Source organism: Colletes gigas, unplaced genomic scaffold (assembly GCF_013123115.1).
Source record: "Colletes gigas isolate AHSC1104 unplaced genomic scaffold, ASM1312311v1 Colletes_gigas_Sc00013, whole genome shotgun sequence".
Classification (NCBI taxonomy): domain Eukaryota; kingdom Metazoa; phylum Arthropoda; class Insecta; order Hymenoptera; family Colletidae; genus Colletes; species Colletes gigas.
In genome coordinates this window covers 6,356,401-6,381,062 of record NW_025106642.1, presented here as the reverse complement: position 1 = coordinate 6,381,062, position 24,662 = coordinate 6,356,401, and the positions used below count along the sequence as shown (strand labels likewise).

Here is a 24,662-nt window from a genome sequence, read left to right as displayed (position 1 = left end):
ATACTATTCCGTGCGAACAAAACGATTGTACACAATCTGTATCGTTTTTTGAATACGGATAAGCGTTAGTCGAAGCTAGAGAAGACACTCGATGTACCTAAAGTCAAACTGTCCTGTATTCGTCGATGTACCGACTCTTTTAGTCTGGAGTTTTTTTGTATTCGTTCCCGTGTATTATTAATGTGCGTAGCGTCGGTGTTCCGAGTTAAACGGCGTTCTATTTTGTACGTGAACGTCATCCGGCTAGCACCGGGACGCGATGTCGTCGACCACGCGTCGTTTCAATCTCTCCCGAGCAACCTTTCGCGACGCCCTCCCTCGCAGATAACCGTTGCTGATCAACGACGAACAATAAACAATGTCTATGTGCGTGCATACATATCAACTGATGCGAACAGAACGGGCTGACAGCAGAGAGATCACGCTGGGGGATGAAATATCCAGAGGGTGGGAGAGGCGACAACGTTTAAAGTCTACTCTGATCATGAAAGTGATATTCGTAATCGTATTTAACCAAACTGCAGGCCAATGAAATGATTACCACCACGGTACCGATGATAGTATGCATTTTCTAACGAGTATGTATATCTGTACTGTATAACCGGGCACGCAGTAGCCTCTTTGTGATTGTGAACGAAATAAATAAATCGGTACCACGTAGAAACTCTCGTTTTTCCTTGGAAAACCTCGGTAATATTTTATCCGAGCAACGGATAACCGGTAAAATAAATTTATTCGTGATGTTCGTCGATGGAGAACGGGACCAGCGTGTCGATCGAAAGTAAAAGAGTAAAACCGTCTGCAACATCAAATGTACTTTTCATTTATTTGACTACTTATCTTTACAGATTAGTCTACCTTATGCTAAGATACAACTTTCCCATTATGTTACCTCTAATCGAAACATTACGATAATACTAAGTATAAAATAAGCAATAGAGCTTATATTGGTATGTAGCAACGACTTAAGTACCTCTACTTAATAGTACTCCTGTTAAAAGATGCCGGGAATAAACCTGCGTCGTCCGTGTCGTCGACGAAGAGACTGATCGACGTGGGTGTCGCGGTTACGAATTTGGCTTATTCATTTTATTTCATTTACGTATCGGAGAAAAATCATATCAGACAAGCATCGAGGTTTCTTTAGAAGATTAATTGATTGCAGTCATTTGTTCGTCGATCGAACATCGATCCTGTTTTCTCTCCTACCGGTTCTCGTCTGCACCCCATCTACATCGTGCCGTGAATCGTGAAAAAGTTAGGCCATATTGATGTTCCTCGCGCTGCGCGTGTCCTCGCGTCACGCAATTTACTCGGTTTCTTTTCAATCATTAACGTCGTTTCTGTTTTTTTTCTTTCTCGCTCTCTGGCTAATCGGAAAATTTGTAATTACGCGTTCCAGGCGCTGGCTCGAAATTAACGATCGTGACGCGGCGTGTTAACGGTGGGCGGGTGAAATTGTTCGAAATATTAATTACGTTTGCCGCGGGAACGATGTTCAGTCTTTGAATAAATGCAACTGCAGCGATTAATAAGTCTCGCGGTACCGGATGGGCTTAAGCTTAATCCAGAGCGGATGGCTCAGTTTTTTTGCGTTGTAGCATTACGTGATGCTGTACAATGTTTATCGTTTATCGCTTATCAATAAGAAACGGGATCACGATTATAAAACGCTACTTGACGCGGATGAATCTCGATGAAATCTCGCGTTACGATCGCGCGGCACTACGATTTCTCGCTACTTTGTTTTTTTTCTCTTACTATTTCTCTGTGTTCGTTTTTCTTCTTTTTTTTTTCTTGCCACCTTGTTTAGCTCGGTTTCCTCTATGATATCGCGTGTATATTGACTTTTATCGATTGATTGGAAAATTACTTGGCGCTGCGCGGACGAAGGGCGCGCGATCGAAAGAACTCTTCGGACTCGCGACGATCTCTGGCGATCTGTGGCGTTTTGATTTCGACTCGATTCCAGCGATCGCGATCCCCTTGACCCGCCGCGCTATTAAATACTGAACGAGTTACGAATCTAACGACTAAGCGTCCGAGTAAGTGTTATTCCCGCGACATTTTGCGCGCGTCCCCCTCTCATCCGCCCCGTGATTACGCTTAGAAACGCGGAACGTTCGATTAATCTACACTTAAGTACGTTCTACGGACAGCTCCGTAATCTAAACGAACCCATCGATTCTTTTCTTTTCGCCTTTCGTCGTCCGTCTGTCCGTTTGTCTCTTTGCAACACACATTATCCTGCATCGTGCCTCGTCAGTTGCAAATAACGCGAACAACGCAAACGGTCGGCTCGACACGGGAAACCGTCCGCACCGGAACCTTTAACGTTCCTCGAATATACAAATATCTCCGTGTGTACACTAGCGTTCAGCGATTCATCGTTATTAATAGTTAAGTACATACGTATCGAATGTAACACCACAAACGTGTGATAAGAACACTAACAATTATACTCGTAATTAATAGCAATTGAGAATAATAATTAATGTTAATAATAATGAGAATAAAGTGTAGTTTGTTAATTGATAATTATAGGCAAACCTTTGTTTGTAGCGTTGTACTTAGCGTTATTTAAAATAGTAGCGTTTAACCCTTAACGTGTGTGTACCGAATTCGAGTTACGGACAGAAATCGACTTATTTTTTTTTTTTCTTTATCCTTTTAACTTCCTTTATATATAATAGCAATATGGAGGGAATTCACTAACAACTTGCTCGAGAAGTGCAGCGTTCTCACACACCTATAAACAAATATAAAAACTCCTTTTGTTTTTGTTTTTTTTTTTTTTTGTAATATTTTTCGCTTTTTCGCTTGGGTTTTCTATTTTTTTTTCTCGTGTTTTCTCTCTTTTATTTCGCGTTCCGTTTCGCGCGCGTTGCGCTGGCGTCGATTCCTGCGCGCACGCGTTTCACTCTTCTGGGTCGTCTCTTCGTTCACGCAGTCTTTGAATCGCGCGCGCACATTCGAATTTCTCGCGCGCGTTTCGTCGCCGAGCGATTTGCACGCTGGTGAACGCGTTCGAAGCTTCGCGTTCGCTCGCGAGGAAACGCGACGCAAGTCGCCAGAATACAGGAAACGCGGGCTGAACGTCGAACGTGCCACAATTTGTTTCGTTTTTTCTTCGTCATCTCTTCGCCGTTTTCCGCGGCCCTCCTCTCTCTCTCTTACATCGTAGCGAAAATAAGGTGTCGACAGTACGCGTCTGTACATATAAGTACGGATAAGTGAACAGTTGAACACGCGAGAAATTAACATTTATCCGAAGCACCAGGCACGATCCTCTTCCTCACGCATACACCGCAAGCGTGCACGATTACTCTCTTCCACACACGCTCCAGCTCGATCTCGCGACATTTTTCTCGTCGCAAGCGATGGAACTAATACCACACCGATACCGTATAACAAAGCATCATTTTATACGATACGCGTTAAGTACAAATTTAATATCGAACGAACCGAATGCCAAACGTGCAAACGGCAAGAAACGAAGTAACAATCGATAAGAAACAAGCAGTTACAAAGAGACGCAAACAATTTATAATTACGGTACTATCTCCCAGGTTGTCACAGAGTTATCTCCGCCTCTATAAACTGTATTACATTCATCCCACACATTCGTTCTAAACGCATACAAAGTCGAGCTAGCTGGAGAGATAACATTGACTAATTTGATCTATCTCCCTCGCATATTGTCACAATTCGGTCCCGAGCCTGTGAGAACCTCAGAGACAATACTGTACTTGTAAGTTCTATTTGCTTGCTCGCGCTGCTTTCTTCGTAGCAATATAGTATTCGTTTCTTACCTGTCGTACGTTTATATTTTCAACAACTACTTGGCTTACACGCTATTAATATCGATCGAGCGTTCATTCCACGAGTAATTGAATCGAAAATTTTCACCGACCGGCCGAGAATTCGACATTTTTGGATAATTGCCCTTAAGTACATCGACATCGAATTGCTCGAACGCCGTCAATGCGTAATGATATTAGTCCCGTCCCTGTTTGCCGCTGTCGAGCTTCCTCACTCACGCTCGTTTGCTTCTTCTCTCGATTCGCGAACGGAACAATATGAACAATCATGCATAAGCACGCCCATTAACGAGTAGCGGTAATACACCATTGTGTTTTTTCATTTTTTCGTAATTTTTTCTACTTCTTTTTCTTCTTAACACGTTTGTCGCACACGTAACATCGTCCTACGCGCGTATAAATTGTACGATAACGAGCGATCCGATCCGCCGATCGATCGATCGGAGGAGAACTGTTGCACAATAAGATTTGCGTTTGGCTAATTATAACGATTACAGTTACATTATCGTGATCTCCGCAAGCTCAAAAGTGGATTGATCGCTAGAACGACGGCACCATGCATCTTATTTTTATATCTACCACGTAGACCATTATCGTATATGGATTTAAGTGTAATTCGACATCTAAGGAATTGAGACCGCCGGTGATTCGCGACGATCCTTCGCGCGAGTCATGACTAGATACGTCCTGAGAAGTTCGCGGTGTCCTTTTTCGTGGACCAGAATTTTGAAACGATCCGTGTCGGTCGATGGACCTTCACAAACTCTACTTGCGTTTGAATTTGAATTTTAAGTACTCTGTCGGCCATATATTTGGATCCAACAGATTTATATAAATTTTTCACACTCAACATTAAAACAAAGTAATCTACAATCTACTGCTACGACAAATACAACTGAAACAATCATTGATGAAATGATTTCATCTCACGAAAATGTATGACAGGGTCAAAACATTAAGCTGATACGACTATAGAAAATATGAAACAGAATGTGCCACCATCGCTACTTCTTTCTAAAGGACTATCAAAAAAATCTGACGATTCCTATCAGCAGAAAGGCGTCGTCTCTTTAAAAAGCTTTCTAAACAAATGCACTTAGTTTAAAACTCGCGTCAAACCTATTTTACAAACACGCATAGAGTTAGAGTTAAAGAAATCTAACGAAAAATTGCAAAAGCAACAAAAGGATAGTACAAATAGAATTTACCCTATACATGGCCGAAGACTATACCTTTCTCGAAATGTAATCGTGGAATCGAATTGAATTAGCGATCGACGCAAAGAAAACGCATCGCGACGACCACCGACGGCGGCCATAAACGCTCGCTTCGATTATTCTCATTTACTCTGCGTCCCTTTCACGCTCTCCCCATTTCGCGCCCTCGCTCCCTTTGTCCTCCATTATTTTGTTTCTCATTAGCACGAAAACTTTCCGACTTTGCGAAACGTCACTGATCGTCACGAAAGGAAACACATCGAGATCTACGACGGCTAAGCGCGTGCGTGTGAAACCAATCGGCTCTCGTAATCGGACAGAAGAAATCGCTATTTGCTACCCGGTTAAGTGAAACGCAACGACTGCGTGTACATGCTATGCCAATCGAATCGCGAGTGCAAATAACCAAAACTATGCACACGCATCTCTTATGACGTGATTACGCTATCTACGACCGCCATTTTCACCGCAGAACGAGCGTTGATCGTTCGTTCTGCGGCGAAATGGCGAATAGACACTATTCCTGTACCTCGCCTTGCTTCCAAAACGTTCTATTTTCCCTGCATCTCGAACTATTTATCTAGCGGCACTGTTCGAAGCTTTCGGGGATAAGTTGCACCCTTTTGGACAAGCGTTCACCGACATTTCATGGACAAAGTCTGGCCAAACTGTTTGGAAACACTATGCACAGCAATGGTGTAGTCAGATAATGATTAATTTTCATTGAGAAGTTTCATTTTTCGGAGACAATGAACACGTTAACTCGAAGCAGGTTATTCTAGTTGTAAATCGTAACTTTGGACAAAGAGACAAGTGGGTTTAAAGGACAAACAATTCATCCCTAAAGTGGTTAACGTGTCTACCAAGGAGCGAAACGTCGGAACGCTTGTCCAAAGCCAGACAACGTAGGAATCCAAAGCTTCGAACAGTGTCGACTGTATGATCCCGGGTCGTGAAAGTCTCGAATATCTAATTTATCGGACCTTTTCCTTCTCTCGCGTGACTCTCCTCAAACCTAACGCCTACACCAGTCCCATTCGAATCGTCGTAAGGACGACACGCTCACACACGAACAACGTGAACTCGGGATGTGATTCCTCGTTTTTTTTTTTAAGCCTATATAACGTTTTGTCTTGCTGATTAATTATACCTCGCGTGCGAAAATATCAAGAAATATCCTCGCAAAAGTTAAGCTGGACGGCTTTGATAAAAATTAGGATCTCTTTCGAAGGACGTGAACGTCGGGGAATAGGAAGTGTTGCAGGGCTGGTGGTGGATCATGATTGTGATGAACGGTGGCGTGTGTCTCAAGACGGGGGCGATCCAGCGTACGCGGCCTCGCGGGAAAAAGCGTCGATCGCCCCTAGGCGGAAGTGCTTCTTGTGCAGACCTGTACGTGTTTTTTATTTTACGCCTATAAATTACGTGTACGGGTGATCCGCGTCCGATTGCTCGCGTACCGGGTGTAGCTCTCGCGGGGTGTTTCGCCTCTATACATATCCGTAAACTGAATTCACTAAGTGCTTAGCCAAAAAGTGTGTCTGTATCACGAGCGGTAATTACGACATCGGCGCGGAATACAATGGAAACAATTTCTCTGTCTAAACGGTACGCGTTTCTTTCCCCTGTCTTTCGCTCATTCGCTCGCCACCCTAAGTACGGAATTATCCATACATATTATGTATATTTTATACGTCGCAGAGATTATCGTATTTACAACGGGACGTTACTAGCGTTAGAGGTGTCGGTTGGCCTAACCCGCGCAGCTCGAGGCGGGAAATACGAACGCGTCGTTCGCCTTGCAAGGGACTCTGCTCGCGAATTGCTCGTCGCGAGCCGTGCTCTCCGCGACTCTGTCGTTGGGGGGCGTCTCTGTAAATCGGCCATCGAACGTCTCGCAAGCGTAGAAATAGATCCGAGTCTCCGTAATTGACTAGCGTTTGAGAGACACGTGCGTAGGTTTCTCTCTCCGTTCGAAATTTTCACTCGTCCGAGCTCGATCCCGAGAGCCAAACGCTCGAAGGCTCTGGGACCGGCTTGGGCCACCCTCGAAGCTTCGTTCTACTGTTCGCTTGCGCGTCGATTCGCGCGCGCGTCACGGAAGCACTGTCTGAATTGTTAAGAGTCGCGAAAGCGAATTATTGCTAAACGCTGAATATCGTGAATACCTGCTGCTCGGCGACTACGCTCAGCGGCCCTCTATCTGATTGTAATAAACGGTTACGAAAGCGTCGTTGCTCAGTTGCTCCTATCTGCATACATATCGTCCGATTCCCTCTCGTTATCGCGCGATAAGTTTCTACACCTGTTCGTGGAATCGTCAGTGGGGTCTGTTGCAGCCGAGTCGTACACGTGGTTTCTTGCGGTCAGATTGTTCTGTGACTGTCACCGTTGCGACGCATCCATGGTTTGGGAGAAATCCGTCGGTGTTGTGCAAAAATGTCAGACAACAGCTGAGGCGTGCTCGTGTGAGTACGATTCTGCTAGACGTACGCGAAGCAATCTCAGTAACGTTGCTGGAACTCGTGATGCCACCGATTGAAGTCGATGTGGAAGATCACGATCGACCCGTTGGCCAGACCGGCCAGTAGAAACCTGAAACGTGGGCGTTATAGTCGCGGACGGGGTAACGAATCGTTTCTCAAATAGGTGTCTGAGATGTTTCAGTCCATCTGTTAACTCCTTGTGTCTGGTGTTCACTGGAGAGTTCAACGCTTGAGCAGAAACTCTTTAGTGGACACCAGCTACTACAGAACATCTGTAAATATTTCATTGCGTACAAAATGGAGTAGCAAACGTCCACTTTCTTGTAACGACCTCTGGGACCAAACTCCGTTTTCTCTCAGGGTAAAATATCTCAGACAGCCTACCTTATCAACTAAAGGCAACGCGTGTCGGTACGGAGGGCACCTTTACGCGCCCAATATATGCGAACTTGCATAGAGTGCGTCACTTCAATCACTTTACACTTTGTATCTGAATCTTTTCGAGATCGTGGCCGTGAACTATATCGTTGAAAATGATCGATTGTACTTACTTTTGGTCGTGGGAGAGCGCCAGAGAACGCACACTGCTTTCACAAGCTGGGAATGCATAGAGGAGAGCGAGGTTGAAAGTCCTCCATACTTCCACGATCCGTTTGTCTCCACCTGTCATTAAATATTCGCCGTCTCTACTGAGAAGCAGACACTGAAACAAATGAAAATCCATGTTTAGAGCATAAGTTCAACAATGAACCGAAATGCGCGTAGCATACCTGAAGATTATCGTTGTGAGATTCGTGACGAAGACGTTTCCCGTTTATAGTAAACGCTGCTATGTGTCCACGTTCGTAATTCACCACGATGACGCCTTCTCGCGACATGGCGATGTTTTCGGGCGAAGAGAATCCATTCGGGGCCTCCAACGACCTCAAAAGATCGCCAAAAGTCGCGTGCACTAAAACGGGTCCATCTGTACAGAAGAGCAACTTGTTAAACGTGGCTATTATTGCGTAGGATGTTCCTTAAGTTGATAAAATCTTGAAGAAGATGCATAATTACGTACAGTAAGAACCGGAAACAACCAAGCCCAATTCGGCGGATATAACGACAGCCGTCACTGGCTGCTCGTGTCCGGTTAAAGTCGCTCTGGGTGCTGGAGCCTCGCCTTCGCCGACGATTGTCTGCGTTCTGGCGTTCCAATGCCACAACAAAACGGTGCAATCTGCGCTTCCGGATGCTATGTAGCAATCGGAAGTGATGTTGCATTCACTGCGCGACAAGCACGTGACGACTCCATAGTGGCCAAACACTATTTGCACGATCTTGGCTGTAAGAGAAGAAACACATCGATTTACATCTTACATTATCGTACAATTTCTGTTTCAGGCCCTTTTGCTCGACAGCATTACCAGTTTCGGTGGAGAACACGCGGAAACTGTTGTCCCAGAAGCCGCAAGCGACCAGGAATCGACTGTCCACCGTGGTGACGAAGCAATTACTTCGGATCTTCAGTTTCTGGCTGAAGTTGTCGCCCAAGTGTCGGCGCAAAGCTGGATTAGAGCTATTGGCTGCTTGCGCTGCAACGAACGAATCCGTTGTGATCGAAATAAATATTACTTAAAATACTTAAAATATTTCTTCAGTAATTATTGAATTAAACCGAGCGTTAGAAGGTTAAATCCTCGTTCCACTCACAGAGAACAGGATCCATTGACAGCGGTTGGTTCGCTGCTTGGGCTTGCGGAGTGTCCGCGTAGCTTGGCGACTGCACGGATGCTGTAATTTAGCTGGGCGTTAGTGGGATAATTAATTCGAACAGCAACGCGTTCTACGCGTCTGGCCAGCTTACCGGCGTAGTTGGTGTTCCATCTGTTGACGGCGAACTGCTGGCCAGTAGTGACCGTGACAACGGACGGCAACGGGAGCTGGGGATACGTATTGGCCGAGATGTGGCAGATAGGTGAATTCGATGGGAACTTAATGGTCATGCACACATCGTCCGGGATGCTCGAGAACATCATCGGTGACTGCAACACGGGTGGCAACGTCTTGTCAAACTTCGCGGTACTCTTCACGTTCGGAACGTTTGAACAGAAAGAAAAGCGTGCAATTGCACGTATGTATATGCATGACTTTGATCGATCTAACAAACGCACTGTGCGGATAGCTACGCCGGAGGTCCACGAGGTAGAGTTCAGAGCACGAAACAGGATTCTATAGGACGTTTAATTACTTGCGATCTTAAGTACTTGGCGAGACGTTACTCTAACATTAGCAAAGTACTCTTCGAAACTCATGCCATCGAATAATCGTTACAAGCTCTACCTTACGACGAAGGTTCCTCGATACTAAATACCTACAATACATTGCACGCTCTTCTTTTCCCAAAGTTCTACGAGATACTAAACACCGACGACGCTCGTGAAAAGCGTGGAGTACTGCGAAGTGAATATCGTTTACCAAATGCATCGCCGAGCTACGTGGCGGATGGGGTTCCATCAGCAGCTGCGACGGCGTTTGACCAAAGTTTCGTATTTGGTTTTCTATGGCTTCCCTCATCAGTGAGTCTGCTATGGTATCCAGGTCTACGCTGCCCTCGTACGTTAAATAGTAGAAAACGTTTGTTGCGCGAACAGCTTCCGGACCTTGAAGAAACAGAGCAATTTCACTTCCTGACACGGGTATTCGGTGCTCTTATTATCGGTAAAATTATTCCAGTCCGAATTCGATGGTCCACGCGTTGCTTAATTATTTTGGGAACACGACTGGCCCGTTCGCTGAATACAAAGTAGATTCTGATATTACACGAACGATATTTCATCGTCGCTTTCTAGGGTCTGCTGTCGATTGCTCGTGGCCGGTATTTCCGGCTGTAAACGTGTTACGTATTAGGGGTGGCACGCATTGTCGCGCCCGGCACACGTGCCTAATTGGTTGAGACAAGACAGAGAGGAAGCTAACTAAAAACTAATTCCTTCCATACGCGCGGCGAGTGCAGCCACCCTCTCAGCTCCGGGACGGCAGCTTCTTCGGGGAAGCGCCGGATATAGAGGCGCCACCGACAATTACCATCGGTGGAAATCTAATTTGACTCGACTCAGCGTGTCCCAACACCCGGTCCAGCTCTCGTATCGCTCGCGCCATTGTCTGGACGTTATATCGTCTCAATTTATGCGCATACTTCCGAGATTGATTTCCCATTGTGCAATTTATTTTAATTCCCACATGCAACGCGTCTTATAAATATCTCGAAACTTTCGCTATTTGCTACCGCATAAATACATAATACTTTCGATTACTGACTCACCTTTCTGCTTGTAACCGAATATCAAGTCGATCCACTGATGTAATTGACAGGACACGAATTCCGACTCGAGGGCCTGTAGAATTTAGGAAACAAGACGAATTAATATTCGATATCAAGCCGTTTCCGTCGAACCATGACGTACCATTCGATTAATTCTGATGAATTCCTCGGGAGATGATGCCCATGGAGGTAATTCAACGTCCCCAACCGAACTACCGTCTTCCTGCCTACCCAAGCGATACCGATTGCTGTTTACCAGCATTTCCGGTAAGAAAAAGAACTCGGGAATGAGCTCCTGTTAACAAACCGAGTAATTTATTGCCACGGTGTTCCCGAACGCATCGGGGCGAGGTACATCACGAAGAATTATTCTCGGACAATAACAATAGACGCGAGCATCCGTTGTTCGTGGAACTGTAACTAATAAGTGCAGGCATTGGAAACGAAACGAACCTTCACGTCGGAAGTGTCCCGTTGGCAATTCTTCCAGGATAGCGCGATCGAGGAGAACAACCGATTCGGATGATCGAACTTGCCGCCTTGGAGGGCCAGGAACATGGTCGTCATCGGCTCCTGAAACGTTAAAACAATTATCGCATTCCATTCTTGTCTTCTTCTATCCGAATAACTTCCAGAAAAATTTCCTTCTGTGTCCTCCGTGTCGGCTATTTTTTGATCTACGTGTATACTCGATCAGCGTCGTCGCTAAGAATTTTTGTTTGGTCGTTTAACGATTGGTGGCATCGAATTAATTCTATTTTCTTGCTTTGACTTTTAAACTCGACCCTCTAGACGTCATCGATGGCCGTCAAACCTGTTTTCACGGGTTTATTAAGCAAATGAGTGCGCCATATAGGAGTCTATTTCGTTACGCAAATTAAATCCGAGGCAAAAGTTGCCGGGCAAGCCTTCCTGACAAATCCATCAGCTATCTTGGACCACTTTTATGGGGGTTTTCTCAATTTACGAGGTTAAGGAACAACTTTTCGAATATTCTTAGAATTTCTACATATTCCTCATTAAAACACGCGTCGTTTGCATTTTGAAACACTAAAATCCTCCAATCCGTTCAGGAGTCATGATGTTTTAAAGATACGCAAACATTTATGGTCAGGCATTATGGTTTCGGTAAGGAATTTTTTTCTCGAAAATGCGAAGGAATTCAAGGTTACATGTATTGACAAAAAATGATCGCAATTGATCCCCCCAGCTAAAAATAATTTTTTTAGAACGATTTAAAAATTCTTTTTTCCGCTGTAAAGTTTTTAAGAAATAAGTTTGATGCTGCGTGGAAATGATGTTTATACACCATTATTGAATATACTATAAATAGATACAATATTATAAAGGCTATATGTGTCAAGTCTGAGCCACTATGCAAAAGATGCAATACTGACTTCTCGAAAAAGATACTACTTGCGCCCAAAAGCTTCGAAACAAAGGATCGCCGTGCAACTGCGTGCACCCTCGTGAAACCCAAAGGTAAGCATTTCCTCATGAATAACGGACAATCTTTGACCCATCGTACAAAGACCCTTCGGACGCTACTCTGTTATATGGTTTCGCGCTTAAAGTCCTCCGTCAGCCGTTCGTTCATCTGACAGCCTGATGAATGTTAACAGAAGACCTCCCGCGATCGACGTCCATTTCGCTTGTAGGCGTACGCGAACGACGTAACGTGATTTACGGACGCGAACAAGATTTTCGACAACTTGTACACAGTAAGGATCGCCTACAATGAACCGACGAAATAGGTTCGACAGCGCGTAACTTCGTTGTTCTTTTTCTAGAACGGGGACTTGAGCTAACGCCGCGGCCAGGACCGAAAATAGACCGAAAGAGACAACGAGCCAAGCAGTTATAAAACAATAAATTGTTTATGACGCAGTATATCCTCGCGGGAACAGCGGGGTGTTGTCCGAAGCAAAGCGGTAATAAAATGCTTATTGACGATTTGCATGTAAATGCGACGGATAATGCTAGCCCATTCGGGCCAAGCAGGATCGTGTAACGTCCGTGTATTTTCTTTTTTCACCGCCTCCCCCCCTCGGATCGTTTCGACCGGGCAATAACGCGAAAATTAATACAGTCGTTAACGTAATAGAAACGCGAAAGCTTGAAAGCGCGGCGCTCGTTCGCGCGGGGAACCCCAAAGAAAATGCAGGTGAAAACAAATGCACATATTTAACGGGAAGGCGGGCTTCGTTGACTCGGGGGCGTTCCGACGCCCCCAAATTAGTGTGCAGACACTACCGAATGCGTCGTTCGAATTTATGGTTCGAAGTGGACAGGTTTCTTAAATAGACGGTCCAAGAACCGAAGATTGCCGGGGTGTGTTCCCCGAGCGTTTCGAGAATGTCTCGAACGATCCTTTAAATTAAGTCTTGTTTACAAAATATCAAATCAATGGCTACCGCGCGCTCGGTGCACTTTCCTAGAAAATAATTAATAGATAATTTATACAATATTTAACTCGTGGCATCCTGCGTGCACGGTTCGCTCAAAATTAAGCTGTATCCTCGCCAACTGGTTGCACATTTATATATTCTAGATAGCGCTTATAAAAAATTCAAGAACAAGAATTACTCGACTACTTAATACGTTTTATATTTATCAGGTGCTCACCACTCGTATCATCCAGTTCAAGACAAAAGCAGCCGTGGAATAGTGTGTGCCATAGTGGAAGGGCGGTATGCTGTCGTGCTCCCAGCCTTGAAAGCGTTCCTCGAAGTAAGCCCTTCTGCTCGGATTCAACGCTCCGATCGGCTATTGGGAGACACGAACACGTTAAAATAACATACTCGAGTCGTCGAGTGAAACATAAAAATTAATTGGCTTTTCTCTACCTTGGACAAGTCACGATAGTTGCTGGGCAAACTGAGATCCAGCTCCTTCGTCTCGTAGTTAGTCAACACCCATGGGAACACGGGGTACTGGTTCAAGTCGTTGTACGTTCGACCTGAAACATAACGCATTTATCATAGAAATTTATCGATTACTTTTAATATTTCTCAATAATGCAAAGTGTCGATATGGATCGGTCAATGTCCAACGGAGGGTGCGAAGAATTCTGCCTAATAAGAGTAGCTAAATGGTGGGTCTCGCGTGTCGACTCTTTCGGTCGCGTGGACCAGCCCTCTCCCGAGACGAGATTCCTCGTCTAAAAGTCCAAAAATAAACGAGCCATCAGCGTCTTCCTTTTAATGCGTATAATCACGGGCCTAATTTTTTGTGAGCCCCAAACCGGCGGTCACTTTTCTTCCCGCGCCACCCTCTGCCGCCACGGTCGGTGACGGACGATGAAAAGCGGGTGATACCCGGCCGCCTTCTAATTCTATTTTTACGAAACGCGCGCCACGGTTTGGCTCCCGGTGCAGGGAGAGACGATCTCCGTTTAGTAAGCGCATAACTCAGACCGTGACGGCTAATCGTTCCTGAAATTGTCACTTCTGGAGGTCTCACTCTTACGCCCCCGCCCCGTACGCCCCCGGAATCCCGTTTCGAGATGCATTAGTGACGGCAGCGCGGCTGCAAGCCTGACTTCGTCTAATCTCCCCGGTCGCTAATTAAAACCCGTCAGCAAGTTTGTCAGAAGACGCTCCTCTCGTCGCATCGTTTACGTACGCGTTTAATTCGTACTATTCTACTCCGTTTCCTGGTTCGTCGAGCAAAGGGCCTTCTTTATTAGTGAACCGAACGTCGTAGCTGATGATATTATATTTAAAAAAACTGATAAAATTGTCAGATCTTCGATCTGAGAATATTCAGAGAAGGACAACCGACTGTTTGGTCCTCGCGTATACAGGATCGCGATTACCAAGCAAGGAGAATGATCGGGAAGCGGCGAAACAGCGGGTTGGGCCGTCTCCAAGAAATTCACCGGATACTCGATTCGGCGGCGGTGTAGAATAAAAAAGAAGAAAGGGGAATAAGGACTCGCGGCGAGGCGGTCGGCGCACAAGTCCCGTCGTTGCTACAATGCGTCGTAAATCGTGACGCTGCACGACCGACGGTCGGACGTAAATAATAGTAAGGCCGCGTTATGCATCAAAGTGATTATTAATGGTAGCGTCGCCGTGAGTGAGCGCCCTCGGGACGCTTCACGACAGCGGAATGCCCGCGACACACGCGTTCCCTTTCGTCTCCTTCCCTTCTTGCCCGCGGCACATCCTTGCTTTTTACTCGCCTCGTCTCCTCCCTCGCGATCCTCCGGGAACAACGTTATAATAAGTGCTGGCCGCGACGAGAGGCTCGTTTTTAACTCGCCACTTGTCGAGATTTAGAGGGACGGTCGCCAACGCCGGAGAAAAATCGGCAGGAAGCCCGACGAAATGGCGTACAGCACCGGTACGTCGCCGCGGCGACTCGGTTCGTTGGTTATTGAGATAGAACGACGGGGAAATTGTCTGGAGGGCCGTGCAGTGGCCGGCGCGATGGGTAATTTAACTCTTTCGCTGGTTAACAAGACGACAAAGTACGGCGAGCGACGAAACTGACTATAAAATTACGCCTCCAGTGATATTTTATTCGATATTTTATTTGATATTAATTTGTAGTTAATGAAGAAATCGAGAAGCGAGTATTGTTCGAGATCTGTCAGATTGAGTTATACGTTTCCAGTCAGCCTTTGTAAGGCTTGCGATAAAGCAGAAATTACTCGACGTCCGCGTTCCACATACTTCTGGTACCGCATTCCGCTTAACCCGGAACCGATCGTTCTCCTATAATAAATATCCAAAACATTTCTGGTAATCCACGTCGATACAATTAAACCAAGAAGTCTAAACGTACCGACATTGCAAAATTTAAAAGCGTAATGATAAGTAGCTATTGTCCACGGACATAACGAGAATGCGAGTAATGATACGAAGAGACGTCGTAACCAAGGATATATGCATGATGTATGGACCAGTTTCGATCGAGAAACTGTTCCAAAGATTCCATTGCAGCCGCTGTCAGTGCATCGAATGAAACGCGCTTTGAATTTTATTTCCATTTGTCATTCGTTGTTTATTGCCGAAACAAAAGTTTACTCCGCGGTTTGGTTCTGTTATAATTAAATTCCGATCGGCGCGAGGCCTTTTCACCGACCGAGAGCAAAGATCGAAGCCGATGGGGCCGGTGGTGGCGTGCATCAGCGGTAGGTGCACCGTGCGGCGCACACCCACGCGAACCGGCTCGCGTCACGACACGCAGCCTATCATATTTACATCGGGCTGGCTGTCATTAATTTTTAATAAACCGATGCGACCGAACAAATAAACGAGCGGACTGGATCGCATGCGGGAGCCTGGCAGCGGGACCGGTTCGTTCTCGCAACGCGTTCCCCCGCCGGGCCTTGCCCAATTGCACCGTACGGCCCACGCCGCCGTCTCGTTCCCCCCCACCCCACCCACTGGTCCACATCCCCACCAGTCCCGCGGAACGACTATTTATTCGCGCAATTAATATATAACGCTCGTAAATACACGGCCACCCTCCGGCGTCTCGCGGCGTTTCTCGTCGATATACAAATAATTACGCGTCCGCGGTGATCCTCGTCATTAAGGGGGCCCGATCGCGCGTGGGCCAGCATAAATTCTCCACTTACATAATTCTCGATAGGCTTGTTTACGAGCGGCCTTTAAACGATCCGCTATTAGTGTCCGCGAGCGATCATCTTGGGGTGTCGCGATCGAGATGATTTTAAAAAACTAGCGAAACATCGTAAACACGAATCCCGATATAATTCTATTTCTGTGCTTCTGATTTACGACCGTCGCTGCTGTCGTTACCAACTAAGGCAGCTGTCCGTGGGATTAATCTGATCTTAACACGTTTTCTCGCATTCGAGTTTGATTGAAATTATAAAGAAAAATCGCGATAGGATCGCAGGAGGTAGGCCAGGAAGCAGTCAATTTCAGTAGAGAGCAAGCTGCTAGGGAAACTCGTTTCGTCGTTGCAAACTGGTCGCGGAATTTTTCCCCATAGATGATCCGGTGAGGTGTTCGTAACTCACGTTGGGCTCGCAGGTGTGTCAGAAATTTACATCGAGTATTTTAATCCGAGTCGTAGTGGGATACTTTCTAGACGATTGGTGATTCGTTGTGCTCTTCTGCTAATGCGGAGCCCGGCGAGTTTATACTTTATGATTACACGTATAATCCAAACGGGGGGCCGTAACACTCGTCTCCTTCGATTTTAATAAATCGATTTCTTGTCTCGGTAGCTATCGAGAACACGGATTCGTTTACGATAGAAAAATGTCCACGTTCGCGCCCTCGGGGGCTTGCTGTTTTCCGGAATGGTTGATCCGGTATAAAAAAAGAAAAAAAATAGGTAAGGGCCAGGAGTCTCGAGTTTCGGTGATTTAGCTCCGCGACGCGAAACACAAAAGGGCGGCTGATATTAAACCGAAGGAGAAACAAAGGCGCGCTTCCATTTGGTTGGCTGCGTGGGGAAGCTGAGAGCGCCGGTCCCTCGAGGAGAGGATTACCAGGGCCCACGGGCTGGGGATTACTCGTATGGGGTGACTAACGGAACACGGAACCTGATTGAGAACATCCCTAATACAACGCGACAGATTCCATCCGCCCGTGCGCAACCCTGGACGCTCCCTCCTTTAACGTATCATTTTACCTTCGTCCTCTCTTTTTATCCTGCTCGGAACCGCCGTGAAATCGAGCGACGATCGACCGTCCGCAGACGTCGCATTTTCTTTCCGCAACCGGTAACCCGATACGATTTTTTAGACCGACAACCATCGATGGTGCGGCCGAAAATGTAGCAAAGGGTGTGCTCTGCTCTTGATCTTTGAAACTATTCGAGCAAAACTTCGCTCTAATGTGAAATGAGTTTAGCTTACCTGCAATCGTGTTCAAGAACATCAGATATTCGAAATTCGATATTTCTCTGCGCTGCCACTTCTGCGTCATGTTGGAGCTTCTCATCAGCTGTCGGGGCGACATCATCGACGCCCTCCTGGAAGAATAGTGCAATTTTTACGGTTTTAAATATCAATTTGTATCGCGCGTAACACGATCGAAAAAGGAAGAATCGTCGACGGTACGGTTACGCGTTAAACAGTCAATGCACTGTGCAAAGGGATCGAAGACCGGTGTAATAACTTATTCATGACTTCCAGGCCGAATACGTGACGCGTACGTATGACTGATATATCAATACCTGTCCAAACAATTCGCGCTATCTGCTCATCAACGAAGCAACACACAGATTGATCGATGCGTACGCGACAGAAGTTTGTGGTAGGAAAGTCGTCGAAAAGGATATTAGCATATACGTCACCATGTTTGTCGGTAGAGATCGTTAATATTCTCTGCTAACTCGAATTAAATTATTTACCGCGTGCGATCGAGTACGTCTCTGAGTCAGCATTTCGTAATCGATTAGAGAGACAACCAACTCCAAAAAGTTATGAAACATTTATTCTGCTTTTCTGGACACTGATATCGAGTTCTCGATCGTCTCTAAATGTGACAGGAAGAATCTGACACTGTTATGGTTTCCCATCGACGCGTTCTCCGGAGAAAAGCTGATATTATCAATGTTTCGAGCGAACTGGCGTTGCGTTTTTCGAATTTAATTGCTGAAGTTAATTGGCTGGCGGAACGAATGTCGATAAAGATCCAGATTGGCTCTCGTGAGCAATTACGATAACACTCAACAGTGGCACATCCAGTGGAAGGGGTGAACGGAAATAAATCTCTAAACAACTATATTTACGTCTAAATGAATAATTAATTTTGACTTGCACCCTCGTTTTTCAGTTTCTGGGCGAGCCACTGACGTTCAATATTTGTGGTTCGATTAAAGTTTTATTAGAAAATAGATGAATTACAGCGGGTAACGTTTCGACAAATATATTTTTGCTCTCGATTTGCGAAATCTGCTACGTCGGCGATTTGGTGCTTTGCATTCGCGTCGTAAAATTCAGCGAGGGGTTTTACGCACGCCAACTACGCTGATTTAGAATTTATACGGGAGACTTTAACGGGCGTACGCAGTGAACGACATTAAAAGTGAGTAGCACGCGACGACGACCGGATGTATAAATTCCAGGGTTGCGCGCATCTCGCGCAAATCTCGCGGAACTATGAAAATCTTTTACGCGATTTAGAGGTAAAGGAAAATGGGACATTCTTCATTTTATGTCGCGCGAAGATGGCGGAGATACAGCGAACTTGGCACGAACGAAAACAGAGTGATTCGTCAGAAAATACGTAGAAAATACACTATTTAATAGGCAGACTTTCAATGGAGGATCAGTAACGCCATTTTCTTTAAATTCGATCGTGAACTCGACCATCATCGAAGGTACGAAGGGACCATCGTCCGGTTTTCCAATACGATCGACGTCGTGGCACATTTATTTTTCTCGCGACGCGAGCGTGGTACGGAGCGTCACGACGCGGATGCACGTTTTATATACGGATTATTTTTGCTAGCCAGGAATCTCCCTCGGATCAGACGTCGGAGTCGGCCTCCGTATATTTATGGCCGGCGTATCCTTCTCGCCGACTCCCTTCTACATGGTGCCACAGAAAAATACTAACGCTTATATGGAAGTAACTTTTTCGAAGAAACCAAAATTACAAAATATATCATAACGATAAATATATCTTATCTCGAAGAAGTCTCTACTGTTGCCAATTTCATTCTTGAAACCATCTAGAAATAGTCTTCGAATATTACGATAAGAAATTAAGAGATTAATGAGAAGCGTACAAGCAGAGTATCGTGTCACCGATTCTGATTTCTCTGAAAAAGTTACTTCCATGTGAGCGTTAACATTTTTTTGGAGCACCCTGTATATAGGAGTGCTTTAATGGATGGATCGAAGCGCGGATCGCGAACCTCTGTGTTCTCGCCGCCTGTCCTCGTCGAGAGCTGCAAGAGAGTATTGGTATCGAAAAAGGATACGACCCAAAGACGCGGATCTTTCCGATGATTTCAACGTCTTGTTGTTTCAATTTGTTACTCGAATTAACGACGATGCATTTGATCGATAATTGGGGAAACCTTTTAGCAAATATAAATGTTTTTAAGAAACTATGCACGAAAATATTGCTAAGGTTACAATCTCAAACAATAAGAAAACATTTTATACTATTCTTCTTATAAAAATAGCTAATTAGAGACTATGAATATTTTACTATCCGTTCGTATTCATCGTCCTCTAAATTTGAAATCCGGTCACATAAAAAAAGTACTGGTACCGTACGTGTCCACGTTGGTTATCATAAATTTCCGTCGACAAATCTCATGTATTTATATTATTCAAGAAAAAAGCAACCAGGAGGAACGAGTATCGGTCAATAAAGACGAGTCGAGCGACACGGTGCATTCCTGTCGTGTTAACGCTACCCAACGTTACCCTCCGTCTACGAGATTTTTCAATATCTATCCTCGCGTCCTTTATCATCCGATCTCTCCGAACATTTCGCCCGGACAAGAAAGCCCTGGATCCGATCCTGATCGCGAACGGAATCCTGCGGAAGGGGACAAAGAAAGAGCGGAATGCGAGGAGCGTGTACCAGGGTGAGCCCGAGGCCGAGATCCCTAGATCCAGATGTTTGTAAAAGGGGTTCGGTCCTTACCTAGTCTGCGGAATCCCGTATTTGATGCCCACGCCGACTCGCGGTAGCGCCTTGATCACCTTTTTCACCGTCGCCTGGTCCGGGAACGCGAACAGGATCGAGGCTGTGGGCAAAAAGGCGTTAAAGTGCGGATTATAAGCGAACCCAATTTCGACGACGGATCGTGTGTCAATCATTGGGGAAGGATGGCGGGCAAGGACGAATTTCTTACCCGCATCGCCGACTCCGAGTGGCTAGGCAATGATTCGGCCAGAATTCTTCCAACGCGTCGCGAACACCAGGGACGGGCAAAATGCATTTAAGAAACTATCGCTAATAAGGTTAACGAAGCCATTTTCGAGCACTCGAACCGTGAAAATTACCTCGCGAGGAAATTGCCGCGGCATAATAAGCTTCTTTGAGAGGATTAAATTCGTCGCTTAGAACAAATTCAACCGGCTTTGCACCCACACAAACGCCACGCGTTACGCCGTCCATCTCTCGTGCCTCTACTTAATCAAAGAACATGATTCATTGAAAGAGGCTTCGGCGTTGGACGCGCACGGTAAACGCATTTAGGGCGCGAAGTTAAATGCGGAAATATGAAAAGAGGATACGCGATGGACTTAATTTCACGGCTTTAATAGCATCGGCCGTGGCTCCCTCGAGAGTTCAAAGGGTAGCGTGCGAAGCGACAGTTACCATAAATACTTGCGCGTAATTTATGTAACTCCGAACACAGGGCTGGGGATACACGAGTCGGTCTTAATCAAGGAAGAAGGGAAGCAGAAGGCGGGATCACAGGGAGCTGCGAGAGTCAAAGAATCTCCTAATCTTGTGTTTTCACTGTCCATTAGGTGGCCTACTATGCCACTCTGATTATTTGCGTACGAGCAGGGAGCATCTTGGAAAATGATTTTCTCGAAAGGTGGACAGGATAAATGAATAAGTCTGGTCGTAATAATAAGACCACTAAAAACTGTATATTAGATCTACATTAGGAACGTACCTCTCTGACAGTGAAATATAGAATGGATTAAGCGTTCTTACAGGACTGCCTCGGCGATGCACTTAAAATCGAATAATGCGAGGATGGGAGAAACTTGGCTAAATCATTTCAGATCGAGCCCACTTTTATTTCAACATTTCGGGTAAAAAGTACCCCGGGAACACGCAATTAAGAATCTTGCACGCCGTTACGGGACATCTTGCAGTTCGCGTATCCTCCCCGCGTCTTTATAGCGTAGAAATAAATTAACGAAGTTAATGATTGGTCGCGACCGTCGATTAAAAGTTAAGATCATACTATATTCACGGGACGTCGTAACGATCATCGTCGCGGGCACGGACGAGAAAAGAGGAGGATTTTTCTCCCGGGCGAAATTCAAGGGTGCAGCCGTCTCGTAAAGATCCGTGGAAGTTGCTGCGTCGTTCGGGGCATAAAGTAGCCTGTTCGTATATTTTTATTGTTTCAGGATTTATCACGGCGCGACAGGAGCCGTGGCATTTTAGCCGTGCCCGTTAACGAACGCGCGCGCGTTTCCAGTAATTTTTTAATGAACGACGAAGGCTCCTCGCAGGGATGACACATTCCGCCTGGGACGTTTCACGACGCATCGAATGTCGAGATCAGATTAGAATCGAGGGACGGCCACGGGGATATTTATCTGCGCCCGTGGAGAAATAATCAGCGGGGATTGCGGCCCCAACGGCCAGGTATAAGTAATTCTCCCACGTTTGTTTAAGCGTACGCAACGACCGACGATCCTCTTCGGAGGAACAACTATATTTCAAGCGAAACCGCCGCCGCGGCGCGGCGTCCCGATGCCCCACCGGACCCGAGGAATGTTTTAACACCTCACAATGAAATCGAGATAACGAAGCTGCCTCTTATCCTTCGTTTTCACGTTCGATGTTCCTCACCGTGCACCGAGCGACCAGCTTCTCGTAACAGCTCCAATAAGAAATCGGAAAAGAGTTTAACGAGTGGACGATAGCGTGTCGTTAGAGTCGATTTCACTGCCTAGATAACCGAGATCTTTTTATCTGTTCGTTACTTACTATTCGTTGGCTCGGTTCAGTTATGTTTATATTATTTCGGAGGTGCGTTAAAAATTCGACTCGTTAGTGGACAATGATGGCCGTAGAAGGGAGGACAGGTGGAATCGAACGATAGGTCGCGAAAAAAGGGATGCCGTAATGCGGGCCAGATATTTATTGCGTAAAAAGCAAACGGAGGCGCACACCTCGCGGCGCGCTCGGGATTCCGTTTCCAGTTTGCCAGATTAGATCACGTCGTGTGAAATAATGCAGAAAGGCACGGGCGACCGGGCAAGAAACGGAATGCGCGTCGATTCGAAAAGGGCCCGCCGCCTCTTTCGGCAGCCTCCTTTCGAAACGAACCGAGCGAATCGCACGACTTACTTCTGCTGGCCAGGAAGATCTCGATGGCCACGTTCTGGAGCAGATATCTGCGCGAGAAGATCGCTCTGACCTCCGAGAAGTACCATTTTCCGTGCAAATGGTCGCAATACTTCAGCACCTGAAACAGCAGAAAAGAACCACTCGAGTTAATAAATTAGTCGCTACAATTTCGATTGGCTTGTTAATTAGGAAGAACGAAATTGCTCTACGTAAAATATATTCTTCAGAAATACACGTTTTTACCTCATTCTTGTTGAATTTAAGTTATGTAAGTTATAACAGCGGAAGTCTAGTAAATTAGCGTTCAAAAGATTCGAGATAATTCTGGAAACATTGATACTCGGTAATTCCAGGAATTTTTCTCGAAGTCGTCTTAATCTTTGATCGCAAATTGTAATTAATAGTAACGTCTTCTCTAGTAATTACCATGAGTAATAATATCATGTTCGTATTAAATTTATGTGGCAACGTTTAGCGCGGTCACGGCCGAGGATATTCTACATGAGCGTCTAGCTCTGACGCGGCTCATTCTCCTTAATTGGGAAGCCCATTCTTTTGCCAGAACCTGAGTACCAAATCATATCTTTCTTTAATGTACGTTTTTATTATCTCCAAAGATGGGATTGTCGAATGAATTTTAATACCCCTTAAATCTAGTTTTGAATATTCCATAAACAGGACGCTGGTACATAATGGGCAAATAACTATTCGAGGCTGTAAAGTTGGATGATTCACTTTGCGGGCAGCGTCGATCAAAAATAGTTTTAGCATCGGGCGTTTGAAAAAGCCATCGATGGAACGTCGACGGGCATAAACGTCGGCCGTCCAAGAAAGGCTCGAGAATTGTAAACGACCGGAAGCAAGACGTAGCCTCCGTCCAGGGTACATCCAGGGAAGATCCAAGGAGCGGTACAAAGTCAGAGTGCGATCGCATGGCTGACTGTAAGTATGCAACCTGGATGCAGTGAAGTGTGATGTGATATAGTGAGACCAGTGCCGGTTGCAAGATGGCCGTCATGGTAGGAGGAGCCTCCTGCTGAGCCGGGAATCGATCCCAGGACTTCGCGGACTTGCGCTCTCGAACGAGTCGTGAACAACTCGTAGGCGAAAAGGGGGAGGCAGAAAAAGGACGAGACGCGCCGCTGCGGAGAAAGAGGCGAAGGACAAGACAAAAGATGGACAGAGCCAGGGGGAGCCCGATTTACCGCCCTGCGGCCGGCCCAGGCCTTTCAATTTTTCCCTCTTAATGAGCGGACGCCGCCGTCGCGGTGTCCTTACGCGCGGCGAATGAAATTATCCTCGTTATAATCCGGCGGAACGAGCCGTTCCGTGTTTAACGTCTCCACGACGAAAACGCCAATGAGATCTTATCTGTCTCAGCGGCGTCGAAATTCTTGTCTGCGCTTGGTAATAGGGGCTAGCGGATGCTGAGGATATCGATGTTCGCCAGCCTCGCCGATATTAATCCTCGCGACCCAAAACACGTTCGATGATCGTGGATTTCAATAAAGACGCCGAAGGAATAATTGATCGGTATCACTTCGATAGCTCCATAAGCAATGGACGAAAATTAATTCGAATTTATATAAAAGGATCCGTCAGATGGTAGCAAGAATTGCGAATAAAGTCCCTCGAGAAGACATTCCGCAGTCACTTCACGTTCAATATTTGTTAATACATCAGTTTCTTGCAGCGGCCTCCGGACCCAACAGAAGAAGTCCTTGCAAACGCGAAGTCCTTAACGTTTGACCACGCGGCCCGCCGAAACGTTCAAGTGGAAGTATTAAATAATTCATATCGAGTAATAACAGAGGAAAAAACTGGCTGCGCGGGGC

The 24,662-nt window shown here is 45.9% G+C and overlaps 1 protein-coding gene across 1 annotated transcript in view; it reads right to left on the bottom strand.

Annotated features, from left to right (window-relative positions):
- Positions 1–994: 994 nt before the first annotated feature.
- Positions 995–24,662, bottom strand: part of LOC122399379 (neurobeachin) — a 197,740-nt gene continuing 174,072 nt past the window's right edge. The window contains exons 37-52 of the mRNA XM_043400028.1: positions 22,828–22,945; positions 20,425–20,527; positions 17,673–17,788; positions 13,675–13,787; positions 13,454–13,594; positions 11,282–11,401; positions 10,971–11,123; positions 10,829–10,901; positions 9,982–10,166; positions 9,371–9,548; positions 9,217–9,297; positions 8,931–9,098; positions 8,585–8,848; positions 8,295–8,491; positions 8,076–8,227; positions 995–7,633 (exon numbers count right to left, since the gene is read on the bottom strand). Of these exons, the coding sequence (XP_043255963.1) occupies positions 7,543–7,633; positions 8,076–8,227; positions 8,295–8,491; positions 8,585–8,848; positions 8,931–9,098; positions 9,217–9,297; positions 9,371–9,548; positions 9,982–10,166; positions 10,829–10,901; positions 10,971–11,123; positions 11,282–11,401; positions 13,454–13,594; positions 13,675–13,787; positions 17,673–17,788; positions 20,425–20,527; positions 22,828–22,945 (2,253 nt within the window). The 3' untranslated portion in view covers positions 995–7,542. The remainder of the gene's footprint in view (positions 7,634–8,075; positions 8,228–8,294; positions 8,492–8,584; positions 8,849–8,930; positions 9,099–9,216; positions 9,298–9,370; positions 9,549–9,981; positions 10,167–10,828; positions 10,902–10,970; positions 11,124–11,281; positions 11,402–13,453; positions 13,595–13,674; positions 13,788–17,672; positions 17,789–20,424; positions 20,528–22,827; positions 22,946–24,662) is intronic.